The 27,005-nt window shown below is 42.3% G+C and overlaps 1 protein-coding gene across 2 annotated transcripts in view; it reads right to left on the reverse strand.

Moving 5' to 3' along the window:
* Positions 1–27,005, reverse strand: part of pdlim5a (PDZ and LIM domain 5a) — a 62,867-nt gene that overhangs the window by 8,314 nt on the left and 27,548 nt on the right. The window contains exons 4-9 of one of the 2 annotated variants that reach the window (XM_034118768.1): positions 23,739–23,778; positions 21,002–21,027; positions 19,984–20,004; positions 19,846–19,863; positions 19,269–19,441; positions 18,973–19,006 (exon numbers count right to left, since the gene is read on the reverse strand). In XM_034118768.1, the coding sequence (XP_033974659.1) occupies positions 18,973–19,006; positions 19,269–19,441; positions 19,846–19,863; positions 19,984–20,004; positions 21,002–21,027; positions 23,739–23,778 (312 nt within the window). Of the gene's footprint in view, positions 1–18,972; positions 19,007–19,268; positions 19,442–19,845; positions 19,864–19,983; positions 20,005–21,001; positions 21,028–22,575; positions 22,974–23,738; positions 23,779–27,005 lie in introns of both variants that reach the window. The other variant, XM_034118767.1, reaches the window with a different exon arrangement.

Here is a 27,005-nt window from a genome sequence, read left to right on the forward strand (position 1 = left end):
AAGTGTTCAGTGAACAATGCTGTGGAACAGGGTGACATTTGATATCCATGCTATTGATTTAAGTAAGGCAACACATTTTTTACAGATAGCAATATAATCTTTTGGAGGTCACACAGTTTCTCTCATGGGTCAACATATTATTTTGCAGTTCATAACATGTCTCTGAGTAAGTCTTCCTTAATGGTGGAAAATGTATTTACTTGTTAAAGTTTTTAGGACTTATTAGGAAATATTCTCTCTGATCTACTGAATATAGGGCTGCACCTAATTGTTTTTCAAGAAGAACATGTTTGATAGACTTGAATTTTTTTGAATAATTTTACAATCACTGAAATGTTGGTTTTCGTTTTTGGGGTTGTGTGGTATATAAGTAAAAACTGAGCAAAACAAATGTGACCTCGCACACATTCTTTAACATAAAATCCATTATTAATCAAATACATAACAGAATAAATAAAATACCATTTGAAATAAGACTAACTATTATTTGCATTTAGGGATTAAATTAAACCAAGACAGGCTTTGAAAGTATTTTTCTGGTATTGCAGAGAGATGGCAGAGCATGCCAGATATCTTTGTTGAACGTAGGAACATTTCTTTAGCTCTTCAAATGATGCAGAGTCAATATCCCTCACTATGTGTTTTCAAGTATTTGACAGCACCAGTTGAGAAGCTTGGGTGGGCCAGTAACATCTCCCCATATTATACCCAAAATGCATAGCTGTAGCCAATGCTGTAGCCAATGCTACTTCTTCTTCTTCTTCTTGTTCCTAGTTGTTAAGGGCCTTGTGGAAGACAAGTGTTATGGCAACTACAATCATAGATGGGTTGAGTTTTGTCGGTATGTTAGATTTCAGTGAGAAAGAGACGAAAAGAGAAAGAGTGATCGGACTATGAGAGGTGACTTCACAGACAGAGAGACATAGATTAAGGGAGAATGGCACACTTGTGTTTGTGATCACATCAGTAGATCCTGTTTTTCACTTGAAATGTACCTAAATATGTAGACAGCGTTAACAGGAGAAGAAAAGAGAGGGTCTCCCTCTTCTGTGGCAGATTGATGCCAAGACACCCTTTCGTGTGACAAGCCAAACAAAAAAAAGACAGAAAAAGAGAATAAGAAAGAAATACATAAACGCAAAGTGACAGAGATAGTTGGTTATGGCTGTTAGAATTGCATTCGTTCCCTTAGTTGTTATAAAATAGCACTTACAAAATGTGTATCTCAAATGAATAGACACATATTGTATTTACATGCACTATTTTATCTGTGTTATTGTGTTGCACTGTTGGAGGATCCTGGGATCTAAGATTTTCATCAACATAACTACACTAGCTATGTACGAATGACAATAAATGTCTTGAACCTTGAACATGGTTAGGAAAGCCATGTGATGAAAACAGACTCTGTGAAACAATAGGCACACAAGCTTCAGTGTGGTGACAAGAATTGTGATGAATACACCCAGCAGACTGTTGTGTTAGCATTGATTCCAGCTAATCAGCCTTTAGAAGATACAGTCCTGATCTAAGTACTGTCTATAGGAAAGAGACTGTCAGATTGAAGAACATCTCTCTTCATTCCCATTATCTTCTTATCATGTTGTACACCATGTGCCTGGCAGAGGAGACAGTGGATACACTCCACACTAACCTTGTATATCTAAAGCAAGATAGAGGGTGCAGACGGTACGCAAACAGTGTTCAGTCTCATTCCAATTTGATCCCATTTACATTTAATAATTTACGGAAACATTTAGCATAGACCAAAATAACCTCCTACCTAACTGTATTTTATTAATTGTACTTTCATTTACCCCTTTTCTCGATTATTATGATTGAAATTAGTTTCCAAAAAAAGACATGTTGTTGTTATCAATCTTTTGGTGGGATTAACTACAAAAGTGAATGTAAATCTTGAAAGTGAATGGTTCCCAATGTTTTCTGCATGTGACCCTTAAACTAATAATGATCTACTTGCAATCCCTCATGGCCTTGCTGCGGACATTAGCTGTAGGTTAGACCAATGAGTGACCCCAAGATTGGCAAACTACTGATATAAATCCCCTTCAAGGTAGAAAAGTAGCTTAATTAAGCAAGTAAATCAGGAAGCTTTCTGGTAACACGCCAAACTAAATTCACTGGTCACTATTTTACGCATTTTGAAATGCAAATAAGAACGTCATCTGGTATCAACTTATCAAGCGGAACATTCATGTAAAGAACAGGAAGGATCTCATTCCCATTATGCTATTAGGCGATAACTGAGATTAAAGGCTATAGTGCCATATATTCAAGTTATCTAGGCGAACAACATTCATGCACATTAGCTTTGGGAATTGGCTAACAACAGGTGACAAGTAGAGCAGGAAATAAGATGCTCCCCAGTCCTTCATTCATTAGAGACAATTACAGCATAGCTCGTTAATATTCTCCACCAATCAGGCCCATTATATGGGAACTTAATTGGACTCGCAGGACTGTGATTGGTTGATTAATGGAGGCCCGCTGTATGATTCAATAGTAGCCAGTTGGAGGGCTGACCATCTGGACGCACTGGGCCACACATGAACCTAGTTAACTGAAGGGATAATTAAAGAGGGATGGGAGGAAGGAGGAAAGAGGGATACAATTATCTTGTTTGTGTCAGTTTTTCTCTTCTCTGTTCATATCTGTATTCAAAACTTTTTAACATTACACTGCAACCTTGACATTTTAAATCATGTATCACTTGCCTGGCCTTGCTCTACATGTCTGTTTTAGTTTCATTTTCATAATTTTTCTATTTTCAGCACTGCCTGCTGCCAAATAATGAGACTTCTTGTTGGCTGGTTTAAGTGAAAATGAGGGAAAAATGGTACATTTCAGGCACAACTGTTTACATTATCTTAAGTAACCCCTTGTGTACTGTAGCTCCGATGAGAACTTGCATTGTGCATCTCATAAATGTGTTGGTTTAAACATTGAACAAATGGACCATTAGCATAGCTGACTGCAGTCCAGCAGCTCTCTCTGCCACACAACAGATGGTATATATTTCAGCACTGTGATAGTCTTTGGATCAAATTCAATCTTCACACACTATGCCATCCATGTGTGTGCATTCACACACACACACACTAACAAAGACATCCACTCAAACTCTCTCCCTCTAACACATACACACCATTTTCATACTTCACGGTTTAAATGTGTACAGTTATGTCCACTAGCCAATGACTGATCTCTGTGAGATGCTGCCAAGTAGTTTCACAGCGACCACAGAATGTCATAGTTGGTATGAGGTGTCTCCACAAACACATATGGACCTTGTCTTTTGGTGCTGGCATGCTCTGACCAAACACAGCCTTTTCACTGTGATGCATGGCATGTTCAGCAGACACAAGAGCTGTTTATTCTACTGTTTAAAATAGTTACCGTCTACCATTTTTCTTTTTAAACATTCGACCAATTGACCAAATAGAAAAGCTTCATGCATCACATCACATTGGAGTAAATGATTAGTCTTCACACGTTATATCACTTTTCTTTAATTAGATAATTATATATTTGTCACTCTTTCCTAGACTCAGACCTGGACAAAACTCTTGTTAAAGACATGTTTGAACCTCAAACAATAACAGCATGAAGAATGCTGATTGTCTTGATTAACCTAATAATTTCCGACATAAAAAAGTGTCAACAATTTTCAAGTGTTGAAGACCAAGTTAAACAGTAAAAGCTTTATCCAGGTCTGCGCCATCTACCTTTTGTTCTTGGACAGGTTCAGCTCACTGACGCTGCGGCGCTTCTTCTTTTTCCTCAAGAGTAGTGGCGGAGCTTTAGTGATTGGAGTGATGAGCAGGGCATCCAATAAGCGCTGAGACACTGATTTATCAGGAGACTGGTGACTGCCCTGATAAGTTGTTCTGACAGTGACGTCACATTGAGGAAGAGATGAGGAAGAGTAATAAAGGGAAATAGTGGTGAAACTTAAGATAGGGATAATTGGCAGGGAATACATATATGGATACTTTCAGGCAGGGCCGTATCCAGGATTTCCTAAATACCGAGGTCCAAACATGATAAGGGGGTTCGGGGGTATACTCCCCCTGAGATTTCTGGAATTTTCATGATCTAGTTAGGTGCTTTTTAAGTCCTGTGGGGGGTCACAAATTGGATAATATATTGATTTCAAACCATGTCAGTGGGCTGCAGCATCAATTATTTTTGAAAGTGTAATGCATAAGAATCAGTTGATTGTTACTATTAATGATCTGGACATGCAGAAGAGGCTAAAATGATCACACAACATTGTCAACATTCATTTTCCATGTCTCTCTCCTTTCCATAACCTGCAGCCTCTCTTCCATCTTCTTTAGTCTCTCTGTCTTCTTCCTGTTCATTACTCTCTCTGTCCTCTACTCTTTCTCTTTGTTCAATCTCTCCCTCGTTGTTCACTTTTTGCTCCTCCTCACTTGTCGCTCCTGCCAGTGAATTAAAAGCAATTCAGCAATTTAGTTCATTTCACTTGTTTGTTTGCATAATTTTTTTTATTTAAATCCGTTTTGTTTGATTCTCAAAAGAGAACAAATTGTAAGCAAATTGTGTTTAATACAATTGTATGTTATTATGACATCATAACTTATATGTTGTTTTAAAATTATGCCTATTGTCTATATTGTAAATGAAGACTATTTTGTTATAGATAAATAGATAGATAGATAGATAGATAGATAGATAGATAGATAGATAGATAGATAGATAGATAGATAGATAGATAGATAGATAGATAGATAGATAGATAGATAGATGCGCCATATGATGCGCCGGTGAAGATGGCCGCATCGTCTTTGTGCTCCTCTCCAGCTTTGCCCATTTTCGTATTTTGTACATATTTATTTTACTTTTGCCGTTTTACTTTTAACATGGTTCGCAACATGCTAGCCGACCGAACCTACTCTGCCATACAATATAGCAGAGAGGAACTTCTTCAATTGCAAAACTTCGTGGACAAAAATAACCCTCCGACAGACAATGGAGATTCACCATGGCTACCTGTTGCTGTTCTACCTGAGAGACGCAAGAAGAAGACAAAGCGCGGATGCCGGGCCGGGCTGCTGGTCAGACTGAGGAAACGAGAGAATCGACCCCCTCTTCCGAGTATTCTTCTGGCTAATGTTCAATCCATTGAAAATAAGCTAGATGAACTCAGAAGCCGGATTGCTTTTCAACGGGACATTAAGAACTGTAACGTGTTAATTCTCACTGAGACTTGGCTCAACCCCGCTATCCCGGACTCCGCCATTGTCCCTGATGGATTCTCTATTTTTCGTCAGGACCGGACTGCTAACTCGGGGAAAAGTAAGGGAGGCGGTGTGTGTGTAATGACTAACAACAACTGGTGCTCAGATGTGAAGATTATTTCATCGGACTGTTCCGCACATCTAGAGCACCTCATGATCTCATGCAGGGCCTTCCATCTGCCGAGGGAATTCACATCTGTTGTGAGAACAGCAGTGTATGTCCCCCCGCAGCCACTCGCCGACAACAACACGGCACTCGATCAGCTGTTTGGGATTATTGATAAGACCGAGACTTCACGGCCAGATGCGGCGTTCGTTGTGGCCGGAGATTTCAACACCGCCAACATGAAGAAGGTTTTGCCAAAATATTACCAACACATCAGCTGCCCGACGCGCGGGGCAAACATACTGGACCATGTTTATTCCCCTTTCCGGAATGGATATAAGGCTCTCCCTCGCCCTCCCTTCGGCAAATCAGACCATATCTCACTACTGTTGTTGCCTGCGTACAAGCAGAAACTTAAAAGGGACAGACCGATAACAAGGACAGTACAACAATGGAGCGAGGAGTCAGATGCAGCACTGCAGGATTGCTTTGCATCTACGGATTGGAGTGTGTTTGAGGACAATAACATCAACACACACACGGACACTGTCATCTGCTACATTGGGAAATGCATCGATGACGTGGTACCGAAGGTTTCTGTACGGACATTCCCAAATCAAAAGCCCTGGATAAACTCCGATGTGCGCTGCAAGCTGAAAGCGCGCACTATCGCGCACAGAGCTGGTGATTTGGAGGAGTACAGGAAGTCTAGGTATGATCTCCGGAGAGCAATTAAAAATGCAAAGAGACAGTACAAAGAGAAGGTGGAATCTGACTTCAAAGGCTGTAACACTAGGAATATGTGGGCGGGACTAAGGATAATGACTGACTACAAAGGAGCAGCGGGGGGTGCTGCGGGAGTGTCTGCGTGCGCATCTCTCCCAGATGAGCTGAACAGTTTTTTTGCACGCTTTGAGAGCAGCCGGGCTGTGGAGGTACAGAGGGACCAAGAGCCCTGCCCTTTTGTTTTAAATAGGGCAGATGTGTGTAAATCCTTTAAAAGGGTTAACCCACACAAGGCTCCTGGACCTGATGGCATCCCTGGCCGTGTTCTCAGGGTGTGTGCAGTTCAGCTGGCAGAGGTGTTCACAGACATCTTCAACAGGTCCCTGCTGCAGTCTGTAGTCCCCACATGCTTCAAACATTCCACTATTGTTCCTGTCCCGAAAAAGACAATCATCACCTGCCCCAACGACTACCGCCCAGTAGCACTCACCTCCACCATAATGAAGTGCTTTGAGCGGTTAGTCAAATCATTCATCACCTCCTCCCTCCCTGAATCTCTGGACCCCCTGCAGTTTGCCTACAGAGCAAACAGGTCCACAGACGACGCCATAGCCCTCACCCTCCACACTGCCCTCTCACACCTGGACCCGAAGAACAGGAACACATATGTGAGAATGCTGTTCATTTACTACAGTTCAGCATTCAATACCATTGTGCCCTCCAAGCTGGCCATCAAGCTCAGAGACCTCGGGCTCAACAGCGCCCTCTGTGACTGGATCCTGAACTTCCTGACGGGCAGACCTCAGGCAGTGCGGGTGGGAAACATCACATCCTCCACCCTGATTCTAAACACCGGTGCCCCTCAAGGCTGCGTGCTCAGCCCTCTCCTCTACTCCCTGTTCACCCACGACTGCGTGGCCACACACAGCTCCAACACCATCGTGAAGTTTGCTGATGACACGACCGTCATCGGCCAGATCACAGACGATGACGAGACGGCGTACAGAGAGGAGGTCGAAAACCTGACATCTTGGTGCCAGGATAACAACCTCCATCTCAACATCAGCAAAACCAAAGAGCTGATTGTGGATTACAGGAAGCAGCAGGGAGAGGGACACGCCCCCATCGCCATCAATGGGACTACGGTGGAGAGAGTCAAAAGCTTCAGGTTCCTTGGGGTCCACATCACTGAGGACCTGACATGGTCTCTTCACACCACCACCATCACCAAGAAAGCTCGACAGCGGCTCTTCTTCCTCCGCAGGTTGAGGAGGTTCAAAATGGATTCTAGGATACTCTGCAACTTCTACAGGTGCACGATAGAGAGTATCCTCACTGGCAGCATGACGGCCTGGTACGGCAGCTGCACCGACCTCGATCGTAAGGCTTTACAGAGGGTGGTGAAAACTGCACAGCACATCACCAGGACGGAGCTGCCATCCATGGAGGACCTTTACTCCCAGCGGCTCAGGAAGAAATCACTACGGATTATCAAAGACCCCCATCACCCCAGCCACAAACTGTTCTTTCTGTTGCCGTCTGGCAGACGTTACCGCAGCATCCTGGCAAGGACAAGAAGATTCGGAGACAGTTTCTTCCCGCGGGCAGTGAGACTGTTAAAAAATTGAACTGTTGAAACAACTTCAAACATTCATCTGCTACTCAGTAGTATGTATCTAATACCTAATATATATATATCATTCCAATAACTTGTATATAGACTCGTACTGCACTATTCCACATCATCACTTTATTTTATTTTATAACTATTTTTCTTTTTGTATTGCTCTTGCTCTTATTGTTATTATGTTATTATGTTGCATTGTTGGAGAAGCCTGTGACATAAGATTTTCAACTACATAATTCCTCTGTAGCTATGTCAGATTGACAATAAAGAACCTTGAACCTTGAACCTTGAGATAGATAGATAGATGGGGTTATTAAACCTACATTCTTTTGTGTGACTGTACCTGCAGTTCCTCCCTGATTTCCATCACTTTCTCTCTCTCTCTTTCTGTCCTGTCTCTTCCTTACCAAAGCTGAGCTTCGACTGATGTAGTATTTTCATTATATCTGAGTCAGTGTAAAAAGAAAACAATACAATGTTATATCTTCAATGTTTTACTCGAATTGAAATGAAAGAAAAGCATTACAACGTTTGTTAAAAGGTAATCCTTCTGACATTGGATGAATGTAATTAACTTTAGCTCTAGCTAGTTTATTCACGCAATTTAAACCAAAGTATAGCCTATAGCTGCAATATAAGTTAGTGTGCATGTTGTCGGACGTCCACTGACTAACGTAGAGCGTTCACACAGGATCTGCTGGTCATATGATGTCCTGTGAAGAACAGAAACACAAGCAGCCCGCTGGACTCAGATCTCTAGATACCTCATCACTCCTCCGCTGCTCCGATACAAGTCCGGGCTGGGGAGGTTTGTTGATACATGTCGTCTTCTTCTGTTTGCTTTAATAAGGCTAGTTATGCAGCGCCCCATCGGCAGTAAATGGAAGTACTACAGTACAAAGAACCTCGTTTAGTGCCGTTATTTCACACGTTTTGTTATATACACAGCTCGGAAATTATTACCGAGGTCCGGACCTCGGTGACCTCAATGGTGGATACGGCCCTGCTTTCAGGGATAATCATGCTCACGCACACACACACACACACCATGTATACATCACTTCAGGGGACATTACATTGACTTACATCAAGCATTTCCCGGAGACTTATCCTTATGCCTAACCCTAACCCTAACAAAGTCTTCACCCTAAAATTAATGATTCCCCTCATGGGGACCTCCATTATGTCCCCATAAGGGAGGCGAGTCCCCACACCAAGGGCGCCGGAAGCGGGGGGGCCAGGGGGCCATTGGCCCCCCCACTTCTCAGCCCTGCCCCACATTTTCGCAGCGCGGATGCCGTGGAACACTGTACAAATCCCGTTTCAATAATTCTCCTCTACTCTAAAGTCGCATCTAAAACGCGATCTGATATAGCTGTGTATATTTTGTTATGTTTGATTGTTATATTCAATCTCATTAGCTACAGGCATTTTTTAAGCTTGTAAAGCTCTCACTCGCCACTCTGCTGTTCCACAGCGCCGCTTCCCCTCCCTCTGCTGAAATTATGAATGTAAGGCGTATAGTAATCATAGATAACACGGCAGGGTCCGTTACAGTTTGTTTTTATCTGATTTCAAATAAACAAAGTCTTGGCTTTCAGAATATTAAACTTGTTTCGGCAAATTCAGATGATAAATACAACTTTGAAGCTTGTAACGGCATAATTACAAGCAACGGAGTAACTTTACGTCACTGCAGGCATAACAGCCGGTGTTTCTCGTGAGTGTTTTCCCCGGGAAACAAACACAATACACACAAACGCAAAAATACACAAACGTATATACACACTCACACTCGCGGGCTTCCCCTATCTTCCCTTCGTACTATTTTGATCATTTGCTCCGCTAATAATCAATCAGATCGATCCAGAGAAGAGGAAACTTTAAAGGCCTTTTTCTCAAAATGATGACTCTGTAACAGTCATTATATAATGTGACATATTTTGCTTAATATTTGGAGTAGCCTACAACAACAATCCTGATATCATTAGAAACCTATGAATCTCCTCTTTCCAACAGTGTATACAACTCAAAATGTGTCTTCGGGTCAATGCGACTGATTTCGATGGAGCAGGTCACTTTGCATTAGGTAAAATAAAGCAGGCAGACATAACAGGAAGAATATGTACATTTTAACCCAATCAAATAGGACATTGTCACACCATTCAAATGTATCCATTGTAGTGCCGAGAGAAGGGAGACGGAGGCGGTGCATCGGAGGTGCAAATCTGGCTTTATTGAGGAGCAGAAATACACATGCTGTCGGGTCGAGCCGAGAAGACTAAGAGAAAGTGCAAGAGACACACACACAGTAGGGGGTACCGTCAAGATATGTGTCCGTGCGAAACAATACCCCCAACCTGTAGTTCCTGGATTGAATTATGTAACCCCAGTGTATGAATCAGTGATCACTACACAAGCCCCCCCAGAATTCAACCATGGACACAATCCTCGCGTCCGGGAGGAAGCACCACAGGGGCCGAGGAGGGCGGGGCCGCCGGCGAGGGCCGGGCCATGGAACGGGCCGTCGGAAGGGTGCCGCAGGAGAGGGTAGGGGCCCCAACGAGGGCGAGGGCATCCCCACCGGAGGGTGGAGGGCGGGCCGGAACGGGCCGTCGTCAGGGGGCCGCAGGAGAGGGTAGGGGCCCCAACGAGGGCGAGGGCATCCCCACCGGAGGGTGGAGGGCGGGCCGGAATGGGCCGTCGTCAGGGGGCCGCAGGAGAGGCTAGGGGCCCCAATGAGGGCGAGGGCATCCCCACCGGAGGGTGGAGGGCGGGCCGGAACGGGCCATCGTCAGGGGGCCGCAGGAGAGGGTAGGGGCCCCAACAAGGGCGAGGGCATCCCCACCGGAGGGTGGGGGGCGGGCCGCAGAAAGCAGGGTCGCGTCGTGGGGACAGGCGTGAAACACCCGGAGGTCCCCAGCAGGGAGGAGCGCTGCCCGGCCGCAGGCGAAGGCACAGCGGCGGCGGGCACGAAGTCCTCGGGAGGAAGGAGCCGTGTCCCCGGGAGGAGGGAGACGTGGACAGGGGAGAGGCCAGACGGGGCGCCGTCGAGGCGAACCGTGAGCCGCGGTTAGAGGAGAGGCCAGGCAGGGTCCCGAAGCGCGTCACCCGCGGGCCGATGAAGGCACGGGTGACGTTCGAAACCGCCGAGGCGAGGGAAGAGGCGAGACGGGGTCCAGAAGCGCGCCACGGGCCGCAGCAGGCGAGTGTGACGTCCGAAGCCGCCGTCGAGGTGGTGAAACAGCGAGAGGGTCCACACGAGGCCGACCAGCCATGGTCGAACCTCCTCTCAGGCACCAGAAAAAGCTCAAAAATGGTCGTCCCGTCCACGAACAAAAACAGGTGGGCAAAATAGCGAGAGGATCCACGCGAGGCACCAAAAAAAAAAAAAAAAAAAAAAAAAACAGTCGGACGTCGATAGCCGCTAGCTGCTGTGGCTAGCCGTCGTTAGCTGTTGCCAGCTGCTAGCCGTTAGCAGTCGTGGCTAGCTGTTCTCGGCGGCCGTCAGTTGCTGGCCGGACATGCAGCCGCATGTCCCGAACAAACCCGGCACGGTCGCGTACCGGCCCCATGGAAGGCTTGCCTTCCCCCAGAGCCGAAAAGCCGTGGAAATGGCGAGCGTCGTCCGCGTCCATTCCGTGGGGAGCACCGAGCCACAGTCCGAGCGCACGAGGCAGCTACGGAGGTCTCCAAAAATCCCCGGCATTTCGAGAAAAGCTGCGCTTTTTGCCGTGTTCGATTCAGTCTCGGATCCTTCGCGAGACTTATGTCAGGGTCACCAATGTAGTGCCGAGAGAAGGGAGACGGAGGCGGTGCATCGGAGGTGCAAATCTGGCTTTATTGAGGAGCAGAAATACACATGCTGTCGGGTCGAGCCGAGAAGACTTATGGCGCATTTCCACTACAGCCCGCAGCCCGGTTTAAGAGGGCTGTGACGTCAGCGGCCCGTCTTTGGTTGCGTTTCCACTTGGCCTAGTACCGGCCGGCGGGTCCTAATTCACAGTTTTTCTGGCCTCATAAAATCGTGGGGCCAGGGCCAGAGACAACGAGGCTGAGTCGGGCTGAGTATGCTAAACTAGAGAGAGCGTCGCTGGCAAGGGGGCAACAACTACAACAAGATGGACATATTTGACCGTGATTTAATTGTAATACACGTTTCAAAATGATGCCGAAGTAACAACATACTGATACCGGTTAGTAAAAACCATGAATTAATGCTTTGTCAAGTCTGCAGACAGACGGCAGGGGAAAAACCTTTTAAAATGCTTGTTTTCTAAATGGAGATTGGCTAAGCTAACGCAGTATATGCCCCGACCGTCCACACTCACAACAACGGCCTATACAGACATAAATAAAGCAGCGACTGTATTCACCATGACACAGGCAGTCTGTGGTTTGTACTTGTTTAACTTTTGTCTAGTTTCTGAACATATATGAGGAGCTGTGAGTGCTAACAGCTAACGGCTGTGTTGTTTTTCTGGGGTCCTCTGAAGATCACGTCACGGCTCCGCCTACACTGCGTTACTATAGATATTGCCCCAGTTCCTAAACTGTAATGGAAATGCGCCATAAAGTGAGCCAGTCCTAACGAGGCCCAGCCATACCGAGCGAGGCCGTGTAGTGGAAACGCGGCATAAGAGAAAGTGCAAGAGACACACACACAGTAGGTACCCCGGAGGTACCGTCAAGATATGTGTCCGTGCGAAACAATACCCCCAACCTGTAGTTCCTGGATTGAATTATGTAACCCCAGTGTATGAATCAGTGATCACTACACCATGTAAATTACAACCAATAAAAAAGCTTAGATTTGTTTATTCGTTACGTTGTTTACTTTATTTGTTACGTTGTTCTGTGTGTGTCAGTCAGCCGTTAAACTAGATAGAAAAAATATATACACTTGCAAACACGTCAGAAGAACCAGCGCAGAAGAAAACTAAATACAGTCAATCTAAACTTAAATTAACAACTGGAAGGTCACATCCCTGACATCCACGTCTCCGGAACCTGGACCTTCATCAATCATAGAAACAGCGAAGCCAGATAAACCCAAAAGCAGCAGCTCTGCGGCCGCAGAGACTGTCAAAACCGCCGCCACCGCCGTCGTTGAACTGAAACAGGCTGGTTCCGACTGCATGGAGGTTTGTTGTCGGGACATTGAGACGGGTAAAGCTGCAGCTAACTGACCGCTAGATTATTTGGGCAAAGAGAAAGGTACTTCAACGCAGAATGGTACAAAAACAGAGAGTGGTTAATTATTTGCAAAACCACTAAACGGGCCTTCTGTGAAATATGCAGATTTGCTGCTGTCAAACGGCTTGTAACTTTCTCAAAATGTGGAGATGATAGCTTTGTTAATATCGGAGTTAATAACTGGAAAAAGTGCCCAAGCCTCCTGGACAGCCACGAAAAGTCTAATTTCCACAGACAGTGTATTAAAAAAAAGTGCGCTTTCTTCAGTCAAATACCAGTCAACATACAGCTTGTCAAACAACAGCGTATTGAGCAGGAAAAAAGAAGAGATGGAATGATGGAGCAACTGCGCTGTCTGCAGTTTCTAACCCGACAGGGCCTAGCAATCAGGGGGCATGCGGACAAGGAGAGCAATTTCCAAAAGAACTCGTAGCTGAGAAAAACCCCACTCTGAAGAGCTTCATGCTCACCGGGAAATATGCATCATGAGACAATTAATGGACTTATAAATCTAATGTATCGGGAGTCTCTCACCACTATATTAATTGAAATGTAAAAGCAATGCAAAACATGCAGTTATTGTGCTTCCAGCAAACATCCACTGATAAACTGCGATGTTAACAACCTCATGATAACCTCATATTTTTTTAACTGAGGATCTACCTGTGTTTAGTCTAGAAAAGGTAAATGTGTGCATTTTATTATAAAGTTGTGTATATTTACAGACTGTTGCAAAAACTAAGAAACTTATAAACATCAGGTTTAAAACTAAAGAGCTTTACAAAAAAGTAACACAATTAGAGATGTTTGGAGTTTTATTTTAGTTATTAATTTACATTTTTTGTCAAAGAGATGCTGATTTGATACCGTTGATACAGTTACGGCATTTCCTGTTTCTGCCGGAGAGAGGGGAGTTTGTCCCAAAGCTTGCCGCTGTATCTACTCCCTCCATCTGACAGGAGGGAGCCTCATGTGTCGGAGTTCACTCCGTCACGGAGGGGGAGTGTGTAGGGGTAGGGTGTAGGGCGTGGTTTGGGATTGGGCCATACACACGCACTTTTTTGCCCCCCCCACTTCTAAAATGAATCCGGCGCGCCTGCCCCACACGTGACTGTGTAAACAGATGTAGGTCCCCACAAGGATAGTAATGCTAGGACACGGACACCCCCACACCCCCACACCCCCCCACACACACACACACACACACACACACACACACACACACACACACACACACACACACACACACACACACACACACACACACACACACACACACACACACACACGTTTACCTCGCCTGCATTGGACTTCGGTGTTCAGGGTTTGTGTTTTGTTGGTCTGATTGGGTGCACTTGGGGTGAGTGGAGGGGGGCAGGGAGCTGCTCTAGGTAAAAAGTCCAGAGGACTTGACAGAAGTTCTCTCCTGTTTATAAATACACAAAGTGAAATTCTATTTCTCCAGAGAGAAACATTTAAAAATGACACCAACAATATGTCAGTAAGTGTGTCAAATTGATCAATAAAGGTGAACAACTGTACCTGACTGGTTTGGTGGAAAGTACATGATGACGTGCTTATATATGAGATAGATGAGTGTTAACTTCGACCGGGGAACTGAGGGAACAGACATCACAGATTGGAAAGATAGTTGTAGCAATTAATGACCTGCCAGTGAAAACTTTACCTGATCTGAATCAAAACATTATAATTGTTATGCAGCACCTTTGTTGAAATGAAAGGTCACACTGAGTTTGCAGCAGAGACGTGGTAGCTTGAGTATGTAGTTTGCGTCATCACCATCTTGATCAATTATAAGTCCACAGCACTCAAACTTTTTTGAGTCTGTGCTGTCCTCTAGTGGTGTCAGAGGGAAATTGCTAGACCAGGGTACCAAAGTAAAGCAAATGATCAGAGTCAAATTCTTTTTGGACCTATTACGCATTCTGGGGTCACACTGAGAACTTTTATCTCAAACCCGATGTACCTTTCAGCTGTGGGCAGTCCCAGGCTTGGTGACTGTGTGACAGTACTATCTGAAGCAGGTGGTCCATCAATAGGGACATGATCAGAAGAAGCATCTGGTGCTTTGATTTGACCTAATGAGGAGTCGCTAGCATGTGACAAGTATAGAACAGGTGATGGACAAGAAACAGGTAAACAGGATGCTATAATTTGGGTATGAACAGGACTGGGTCCAAGAACATGTGGGATGTTTGCTGGCATAAACACTGCATCAAGAGAGGAGTCATTTAACTTCTGCGAATTACATGATGGTATTTGACTTGGTGTTGAACCAGTATATGATAAAGGCACCACGATAGCTCATGTTGGACAAATTGGTTGAGTATTTTTGACAAAACATGTCAACAGAACTTGAATACAGTACATAATTGGGATGGCAACCAAGTGAAGGGCTGTTGTACAAGACACATCGTTCTCTTGGTGTTGAGTTATTAAGAGGCTGCCAGGTTTGGAAATGTGGGCATAATTGGGGATTGTTGCGTCCTCCTCTGGCTGTTGCTGATTGGCGGATTAACCTGACCCCTGTGCCTGTGGTTGGTCAATGTGAACAGATGTGGGTGTGGCTCCTGCATCATAACGTCCATTTAATGCTGGGTGTGAAACTCCGACTTCAGATGATTTATGTGGAGATCTGTCACTGGCAGATAACAGATAGCAAAGCATGATAGTACTTAGTTTTTGGTGTAACTTAACCATATATAGATCTTAGATTAAAGAGGAAATGTGTTATAGTGCAGGTGTGAAAAGATCAGAGCATTGTACTGTAAATCAGTGTTAAACCTTGCAAAAAGTTGTAAGTTTGTGACACATCAATGTATTAAACATTTGGTTCAATGTTTGTACATCACAGAATAGATGTTAGTGTCTGTTATTTATCAAAAACCCTTAAATGTCTTATTGGAAGTGACTACTGTGTTGCGGGACAATTTATCATGACAGGTGAAGGATTAAAAAAAGGTTAAACAAGTTTAAATGATAAATTATACCTGACCTCTCCACTGTTTGTCTCAGTTTCAGAGAGACATTTAGAAGAACATTCAGTGAAGGAACTAAGGAAGTAGGGGAGAAAGGAAGAAATGACAGGGACACCAGAGACAGAGAGAAAAGGAAACAAGAACAAATCATATCACTTTATTAGCTCTAATATAGTATGATAGTTTGTCTTCAAACTCAAAACACAAGATATATACGTTTTAGCTACTAGATTGACAACTATTTAAATGCAACAGAATGAAATTCTACAAAGAAGAAACTGTCATTAAAGTCAATCAATAATTGTTTATGTATATAGCCCAATATCACAACTTACACTTTTGTCTCGGGGCTTTAAAGTGAGCATTCTGTAGTAAACATAGGGATGAAATATATGTAAAGGCACTGGAGAAATATTATATATAGAAAAGGTCTCAAAATAAAACCTTAGCATTACAATCCATTTATAGCATTTATACAGTCACTTTGAAAAACATCTTATCTGAACAACCTGCTCACTGAAAAGAGCCTTTGTGACTTGCATATACCTCTTATCATACAGCACCTATCTGTAGAGCTGCTTACATCCAAGGAGAATGGCCTTTTAACTATTGCTTTATATAAACTGTACAAACATTGTAAGTTTAAATCTCTTTTTCCATTACTCAGCTGCCACCATATTTCAAGATACAGGTTTTATCAGTTAGTTCCAATGCCATAAACAAACCATTAAAGTTATTGAATAGGTTTGACGAATCTTCCATATAATATATCTTAACAAACTTCCAAAATACGTGAAAAACATACACTGCCGTGTGAGAGTGCACACAAGCCAGATTTGCTATTTTCCAATGTGAGAAATGTCTCCTTTGTCCAAACCACACACCTCCCCATTGAGTGACTTTACAGTGGTAGGAACAACTTTAATAATGTCACACATCTGTAACAAATGGGATTAAAAGTTCTGTATGTTCTTAATGAAAATCTGCCATTGAAAAATGTGAAAGACCACGAATGCAGAAAGCTATTTTTTTTACCAAATCACTACCATGTTCACCGAAAGGAGCATAAAAATGCTTTAATGAAACCCAAATTCAAGTACAATGAATAACACAAATAAAAGTTAGTTGTAATGCTCCTAAAGTATCAGTAACACTCAATTTAAAAGTCTGAATGAGGCTAACTCAAAAAGTAACGGTCAAGGACAAGCCCAAGCACACGCGCACTCACGCACAAACACAAACACAAACACAAACACACAGAGAAACACCCAATAGTTTATTTGAACAGTCACTCTACGTTTATTTAAAGTGGACCTATCATGCTATATTTGAAACATATATTGTAGGGCCATACCTATATAAAACATGTATGTGAAGTTTTTTTTTCAAAACACCAAACAGATCATGCATTTTAGCCATGCCTCATTTCGCTCTATTTGCTCTTTTCCAGCCCTGTTTTTGCAAGGGTTGATTCTGTGAGAAGTCTTCTTCGCTGCTTTTGTGGCAGACTACAGCGCCACTTACAGGCCTGGTATATGTACTACAGCGTCTCGAGCGCTTTCGAGCGACAATGGCCGTGGCCGTGGCCCAACCCCCCATTCCCCTGATAGGCGGAGAGTTGCCCATATAGGCGGAGCTCCCTGTTTCTGACGTCAGAACAATTTCAAATCTGTATCAGCTCCGTTGCAGCCCCGTTTTTAGAGATTTGGGTATGGAGGAAAAGAGAGAGGGTTGTGTTTTCTGACACTTGGTGAGTTCCCTGACACAACGGGGACACATATTCATGTATAAAAGACGTACAAAAGTGCATTTTGCATGATAGGTCCCCTTTAATTTATTTCCTTTATTTGATCCCTTAAGCAGTCTAATTCATCAGAAAACCACCCACAGAAGTAAAACTGATATAATTCAAACATACACAGGTACACACTCACACGCACACACAGTCTACTGGACATTGAGGGTGCGAGCAGACACTCCGTGATGCCAGTCTCTCAGCTCGTTGTACTTAGGACCAATCAACATTCGACTGGTGGTCTTGTTCGCTTTGCTGTCACAGGAGGAGAGAGAAAAGAAGAGAAAAACACAGCAAACAAGAGAGAAAAGAAGAATTTAGGAAACGCAGAGAGGTTGCTCTGCATTCATAAGATATACTTACAAGCCATGCTACCAGGAAAGCCTGATGATATGGTAAGGGCTGACGCCACAAACAAGATGCTGATTGTAGACAGAAAACTATTTGATGGGTCGGATATGTGAAGTTATGCTGTCATCATCAGAATAGAAAATGACAGAAATCAATACAGAGAGATAAAGAAAATAAACTGTAAGGAATATCTGGAGAAGAGTTAACTCCTGTCACATGAGGTCTTAATGCAGCCCATGGATCATGGCCAATATGGACTGAAATGATGAATACATTTCACAGTGAAGCAACAACACACAGAAAGGAAATGTCTGCATGTTAACACAAGTGACCACAGACACACATTGATCACATGTATCGCAACAAACCACAAAAAGCAATGGACAGCCAATGGGTCACATCACACTAAGAACAACACCAACAGACCAGCCATGATTGTCCACAACACAATCAAATGTCAAAACAACATGCAGCACTGCAAGGTTGTCACATCCGCAAACCAATGCAAAGACAACCGGTAGGAGCACACACACCATCACACAACATAACTTTCGCTAATCTCAGAGGGGTATTAAAACCGCTTTCTGAACTTTTGGAGCAACTACAAATGAACATATTGCAAGGTGTACAAAGGTCTGGCTTTTGACTTAATGCCTCAAATGTGATCCTGTCTCTGCCGTCTAGACAGGAAGAGACCACCCAGCATCAATTAAGCTGCCAGAAATGTGCCATAGAGATCTGATTTTTGGGACTCCTTGTATGTTAATGTGGACTTTATATGTTAGCCCAAAGAAGAGGGTTAACCCGAATTTTGGAAAGCATAGTTACAAAAAACAATGCACAAACACAATGGATTATAAGGAGTTTTGGACAAACATTGCACTTACTTTGTCTTGGCTGCCTCAGCTTCCTCGTCTTGAGCTACAAGGGAAAATATAGAAGTCCATTAAAGAATAAAAAAGGGTAGTATTTAGCTTGAATTTTAAGTTAATTAAAATAGAGCCTTAGTTTGTCATTCATTCAAACATAAATACTATGGTTCACAGTATGCATATTGATTTTGCCGTTTATTTGACTATTTATTGTTGCCCTTTGCTCAGATGTGTTCAGTCAACGGTTCAGGTACATTAACTATATAAGGTGCACTAAAGATTGACTATGGAAACGTTTTTCAGGAACGCACCACGCTCGGTTCCGGTGATCTGAGCCAGAATCCTGAAAGACCTGGACTGGGTGGTGCCGGAGCGTGGGCGCCAGTCCTCTGTGTCCTCCGTTATGCGCTTCCTGCTGGCATCAGCATGAGTGGGCACATGACAGAAATTGATGTCTGTGTCCACGATATGTTTCCTGGCGACTCTGGAAGGACAGGATGGATAATATCAGCAAATATACTTTTGAATTCAAATCCTCTCTCTTACATGATTGATGAAAGTGAAAGACATGACGACTGGTTTCATTTCTTGGAGCTAATACAGCACGTCAAAGTGAAAAGTACACTTGTTAAATTGTTGTAGTGTACTGTAGATAGTTAGCTCCGACCATCAGAGTGTGTTGTGGAACAAAGCCGTGTTTAGTCTTTTTATGAGGTTAATTTCAACCAAGGATTTACAGTGATATACAGTACACATATTTACGTTATTAAAAACACAATAATTCAGTTAGAGGAATGGCATCTTTTTAGACTGGAGGTTACATGAATTGGATATGCAGCAGACTGCACTTTGTTAAATTTGGTGTCTCGGTCTGAACCAATCTGATACCTTGGTGGCTGGGGTTTTCTTAAAAACCGTCGACAGAAAAGAGCAGGACAGAAGAAAAGAGAAATAGAGTGAATAAAGGCAGGCTAAAAATAAATCTGATACATTTATAACAGTCATAAAGAGACAGAAAAGACTTACTTTAAAATACTTTGAGGTCCACTAAAAGGATAGGAAAGCAGAGAAAGAGGAAAATTCACAGTTATGAAGAATTAATTAAGTTATTAAAAAAAGTATCAAAGTAAATGTTAACAAGCAGGCAGTAGAATAGCTGAAAGTAAATAATAAAACCCATATGGACCACAACTCCCAATGCATGCAAAACACTCAAATCAACGATCTCCACATAAAGTCAGTTCTATTTCCAACCACATGGTGGTGCTACTGGATTGTCTTGACTCTTATAAAAGTCTAGTCATTCATAATTTGGACAGTAAAACAAGGAAGATTTCAATGGAATTAAAATATAATCAAACACATAAACATGATTTAACGTGTGTGGTTTGTGTTTTTGGGAACACATCATAAAATGTCTTTGCAAAAAGCCTGCTGACAGGCCTTTTTACTAATTGACTGTCAATAAATCAACTCCTATGACAAATATACACACATACACACAAAGGGGCATTGAAGAGTAGTCAGACCCCGCTGTTAATAAATCAACTATAAATACACACACCCACCAACACTTACCTAGCACAATGAATAGACTTATTTATGAGTGTCTCTCAACACATTCTTGTCACTGCAGCAGCTATGTGGGTGTGGGAGTATTGACGGCTCTATGTGAGCCTGGTCACACACTTACAGTTAGACTGGAGGTGTCTGACAAAACAGCCTGTATGGGTGTGCCACTCTATAAGTGATTTATAGTTAAACAATTCACTGTGGCTTCAGCATTTTGTATTACACACAACATGTTCAATTTTAATTAGCTGAATGCATGTGTGCTGCAGTTCTTGCATAATTCCAACATAAAAGATAATCTGACTAAACTATTCACATAACTAGCATAAATCATGCTCTGCAGTAAAATCATAAGCAAATGCATGAAGCTGCCATGATACTGTAGACACAAGACATAGGTACGGCGAGAGGTGGATGGAAAAAAAGGAAGCAGGCAGTCCAACACTCATAAAGACATGCTTCAGGGACTAACTTTGTGATCTGTTGACAAGCCGCAGTCTGCAAAGCAGGAAAACAAGGGTTGAAAGGTAGGGAGAAGGAAAGAGAACATATAGACATGTCCACACTTTTGTCATTTTACAGTAACACATTCAAAGGTGTCATTCAAAAAACCCTTCTGAAATGAACCACACAGATCATTTGAAGCATGCAAACAGGTAAGCAAGATGCAAGGATGCACACACATGCAGTCTTACATTCTGACCTCAGTAATAGAAAAAATACATATTAATAATTTTTATTTTCACTGGCAGGCGCCTAATCTGTTCCCTTTTATGGGTTGCAAATCAATAGCATATGTTGTTGCCATTGTATGCGTGGAGAATTGACCACATGTGTTTGCACAAATTGGGGAATAAAGGAAAAAACTAGTTATTTCAAACTCCAAAAAAAGAAAAAGAAAAGAATGGGTCTACCGATACCGCATGTTGAGCTCTACTGACAGTGCTTTTACTGTGAATATGCAAAAATGATTTAAAGATGAAAAGAACATTGAAATAGAAATGTTTACATGAAGAAAGCAGGTCAAAGCCCAAAAGACTGAAGACAGGTCCAGATCTTGCCTTGGTATAATATTCCATGCTATTAAATGACATCAGGAACACTTTGGGAAGGCTATGTGACAAACTCAATGGTGTGTGTCTGTGTTTGTGCACGTCCAGATGGCATAAGATTATGTCGTGCAGATCACTGGTGTGTGCCGAGTGTCACAGAGAGAGAAAACAGTGATCACTGAGTTCTGCCCCTTTAAGGCTTTAACTTTTCACAGAGTTTATCTACAATTTGGTAAATTAATTGTATTTCTGAAGGAGTACTTCTTCCCCTACTGGATATATGACATCCTATTATATGTTTCATTATTTTAACGGGAATGCCAACGCTGAATTAAAGACCATCAATTATCTAGTTATCTATCGCAGAGACCCAGCTCTTACATATCTTTTAGTACAGAATTTCCCTTCCCTGAGGTTCCTAAAGCAAAGAAATTGTTTATAAACCTAGTTTATTTTGCTTAAACATCAGTGTTTCCAGATTTGTTTATGAAGTTGTCTAACATTACATAGGACACAAATAACTGAAAGTATTTCTGATTGGTGACATCTGTTTGTTAAATGGTAACCAAACCAGCAGCACATTGCCACATTTTGAGTGTTACATTTCAACACTTTATTAAACAAGACTCCTAGTTTGGCTTGTTTTGCAGAGATCCTAATAGTTAGCAATATAGTATTTTGATCTGTTTTAAAAGATGTTCTTTTATAAAGGAAACACAAAAAAGACATGTGATTCTGATTTATGATGTGAACTTTGAAAAGATTTCAAGATTCCAGACTGGAGTCTAGCGAGCCAGTAACGAACATAAACATTGACATAAGCTTTGAAAAACCCCTAACATAATATAGCACATATACATTATACATGTCAAGGAGCATTTAATCTCCCATTTGAAAGTTTGAACAGAACCAAGACGCAGAAAGTCGGAGGGAGATAAAGTGCAGAGAATGGATTGATCTGTATATTTGATTGGCTAGAGTGAACACCACTCACCCATTAAACTCCAAAGGCAAGGCTCCGCCCTGACTCTCCAACAGGCCCCGCCTCTGCCCCATGGCCACCTCACATGCGTTCTCAGTGGAGTAGAGGTGGATTGGTGTGTTATACACTGATGGCTGGGGCGCAACAAGGCCAGGGGGGGAGGAGGAGGAAGAGGATGGAGGAGGGGGGATGGTGTAGGAGGAGGCAGGAGTGAAGGCAGAGGATGGGGATGGGATGAAGGGTGAGTAAGGGGATTGTGAAGGAGGGTATTCACTCTCTGTCCCGCAGCCCCCAAAGGGTCTGGGGGCCTTGTTGTAGTGGGCGGCTGAGGGGCTGGAGGAGTGCGGGTAGGGAATGGGTGGAGGGGGATGGGTGAGGGCAACTGGTTTTATGATGTCTGATCTTTCGTCCTACCGGCATGAGAGAAGAGCATGCAAACACAAACGAAAAACAAATCACAACACAGCACACTATACTGATGCCTCTCAGGTTTAGTTTGTTCCATAGGCTTTATACTGTATAAAGCCTATGATCAGTATATTTATTATAGTAGGATTGAATTTAGGAATAGCTGGGGAAATGTATTTTGTTCCTATAATATGTTCTGAGAAGCATCAGTATACTTAACTCTCATTTTAAATGAAAAACAGATGTAGTAACATGAGAAATAATAATAATTACATAAAGTATTTACATCGATCAAAGTAAATGTGGTTTTAATGCATGCATGGCAACGTTTCAGAAGGGTGTAGCAAAAGGTTTCAAAGCACTTGGTACCCCAAGTGAATATCTTTAAAAATATGTTTCATGTCTTGACTTTTTTTCCTGTTCTCTAGTACCTCCAGAGTTGGTTGAACAATGACATTTTCAAAAGAAAAAATGATCAAGAGGAAAAACAAAGTTTCATCCAAGACTCAATGAAACTAAAATGACATACAATTGAGTAAAATGTTGAGTATGCCATAATGTCAATGACAATTACTTTTTCATCAAACTTCAGAAGGTATAAATTAAAAATATAATATTTAAATCCAGCCAGAATTGTACATGTTCACCGGGGTGTGCTTTGAGTGAATACAATATTAACATTGTAAAAACATCTTTATATACAAATACAAATCTGTGCACACAAGTAAATATGGGTGTTATTTCAGTGACATGCTATGTTACTGTACCTTTGGTGCCACAGGAGGAGGTTTAGAAACACTGGAGGCCCTGGGGAGAGAGAGAGAGAGAGAGAGAGAGAGAGAGAGAGAGAGAGAGAGAGAGAGAGAGAGAGAGAGAGAGAGAGAGAGAGAGAGAGAGAGAGAGAGAGAGAAGGGAAAGAGAAAGTACATGAGTTAAGGGTGTACACTTCTTTATTTCAATATGTCCTTTGATTTTGTATTATATTTTATGTATATAATATGTCTGCTTTTGACATATGAAAATTTATTTTTATAATAACTTTAACTGACTGTTAGCTTACATGGATAAAATAGCACAAACCTTTCAAAGGATGCCCGCTGATATTTATAGAGCCATTCAAATCTGCTAAGGCCATACTTTAAAATATTTAGATCTCACTGAGGTTGAGAGAAACTGTGGTCGTAGTGAATTATTACTAAACCTGAGCTCTTAGCAGAGAAACCCACATGGAGAATTTTCTGTCCTCAGCTGACAGAATCCAAAAGAGTCTCACAGTTTCTGACTGTGAAACTGAAGTTGCTAGGGCTGCACGAATATGGCTTCTTTCAATGCTTGCTTGCTTTTGAAAGCAGCTGTTTTTAGTCTGTTAAGGCTTGTATCAATCTGATACTCTTGGTCTTTGATATTCTTGATGCCATGAGATCCCCTAAAGGTCATCTGAGGAACTGGACTGTAACTAACCAAAGTGTTAATTCGACAGAGGAGTGATATCAGCTTAGCACTTCAGATCCTTTTTCATCTGTTTACACTTTTTTAGGTTGACTCGTCTGGTTGAGAATAATATTGACACAACAGGCTTATGCTCAATCAACCAAGTCAATCATTCAAAGCAGTCATTGATCAATATAAACTCTTTTGAAAACAAGTCAGATATAGTATTCAGGAGAGTGAATCTGAACAACAACAGCTTACGTACAGTACAGTTACACACATGGAAACCATTACTCAAATGATTGTTGGAGTGCATCACAGCTTCATTTAGCATGATATGAAAGGGAAAAAATACAAGAGATATCATAAATTAAAGGTTAAGTAAGCTTTGCAGAAACAGAAGACGTGTGATTCTCAGCGGCCCCGCATTCCTTTCAGAGCAGCCCTTCTAGAAACTTCCTGAGGGAGGTTCATGTCCTTCACCTCTGTAAATTTGAACCGACAGCCTTGTAGTAGCTGGAAACACATCAGTCTACAGACACAGCTACTCATACTCTTGGCCCTTTCCTCACTGCCTACTGTTCCTCTGTAGTTTGCCAACAGTGTCCTGATAATGTCATCTTTCTTAACAGCAGAAGGAAAAGGAAATCTCACAATAAATTATTTCTACAACAGGTAATATTAAGGGCGCTCTGACATGCCAGCAAACAGTCTGTTTTAATCGAAGTGCAATTTAAAACCTGGTGCTGTTTGGTTGGGCAATTGTGGATAAAAGTAACTGATCTGTGCTGAGTGAAAGCAAGATGAAAGCTACATTGTATTTTCCCCACGGCATAGTTTTAATTTCGTCCGCTTTAGCTTGTGCCACCATTGGACTATAACTTGTGAATGCGCCCAACAGGAGCTTGGCGATACGGATGTTTAAGAACCCTGATCATGGTTGGGATTTTTCGCTCAAAGTAAGGAAGAAAGGACGTGTTGCCTTAACAAAAGAGTCCAAAGCTCAACTAAAAGCAAAATAATCCCCATAGCAACTGCTAAAGACATTCCTGTTATCATCTGAGGCAATGCAGCTCAACTGTTTATTGTCTCAGTGTGCCTGAGCTCTTCCCTGGACACACTATACTGTAAATAATCCAACAAGTACCTAATCAGTGCAACAACAACATATTCATTGACATCAAAGCTGATCGGAGGACAGCAATATCCCCCAGCAAGATGTCTCTTGCGCAACTGATGGCTTGGACATGTGTGAGGCATATAGAGTAGGAGGGAGAGGAACAAGGTCTTCTGGGTATTTCACATACGTCACCCCCATCCCTCTGTGCTGTAGCCTCTATTACACTGCAGCTATAACTGGAAACACCAACATGGAAATGTGTTGGGATCGTATTCTAAGTGGGAGGGGAAAAGATGCCTGCTAAAATGTGAATGAGAACTACAGTTGAATTGAACTCAGAGGCTTTCAAACCATTTATCTGGGGGATTTGTATATTCAGAAGTAAAGCTTTTAAAAAAACATACTGTTTTATTATGTGGGACGTGGCATGACCTTGATAGAACTATGTTGTACCTTCAAACAGCAGTGACCAAATTAGATTTTGTTTTCATTTCAAATTCCCCAAAATAAATATATCAAACATATCATATTCACCAGAATGTGGGCCTTCTGTTGGGTGCTGATATACAGTAGCAGAGGAACAACAGGACCTACAGTAGCACTGATTCAAACACTAAACCAGAGGAATTCTTCTCCATAGCTCAAATGTGTGAAGGTCAGAGTAAGTGGATACAAGAGAAACAATGTAACGGTTCCCCTGCATGTTCCATGTAAACTGTCAGGCTATGTGTGTCTGTTTCCTTCACTCTGTTTCATGTTCATGGTAGTTTAATATCATATTGCTGAGGGATTGGTCGGTTTGTGTAACTGTGAGTCTGTGATCCTCAAGCTATTTTTTGTGGTGACAACCATTTTGGATTTGCTTTGATACCTTACCACATCCCAATGCTTGCTGTGGCTACAGTGTTGATGCTTAAGCATGTTTCCATATTTTGTTAGGTAAAAGTGATTTAGGGTAATATTTTTCAACATTAGTCACGAAGGTTTGCATGCACAAAACAGTCATTTTTATTTTTTTCAAATTTCCCTCAGTCCTATATTTGATGTTTTTCTAATTTATGTTTTTTGGGAACTACATAAGCTTTTAAATAACACTGGCGGCATGCTTTCATGGGCTTTTTACTTTTTCTCTGTTCCGTTTTCACTCTCTACAACAACTCTTTTGGTATTCACAGGGAATGAACAAAACACCATCTCCTTGTCAAATCTTCTTTCCTCTATGAGCCCCCAATGATTAATGTGCATGCATTCATGCTGTTTTGCATCTCTTTGAAGATTCCCAGGATTTATGCATTATAGTTAATTAATTTGTCATAAAGAGGATGTGGTCTCGTCAGCATCTCTTCTCAAATCACCCGTGCCTTTGCGGCTGTTGTTCTGTTCTCAGTGGTGCATTTGTGTTTAATCTCTTAGGTCTATTCTTACTGGAGTGAGATCATTGACCGATGTTTCCAGGGCTGTGCCCTGACATGCCATCAGCTTC

Source organism: Trematomus bernacchii, unplaced genomic scaffold (genome assembly GCF_902827165.1).
Source record: "Trematomus bernacchii unplaced genomic scaffold, fTreBer1.1, whole genome shotgun sequence".
Classification (NCBI taxonomy): Eukaryota; Metazoa; Chordata; class Actinopteri; order Perciformes; family Nototheniidae; genus Trematomus; species Trematomus bernacchii.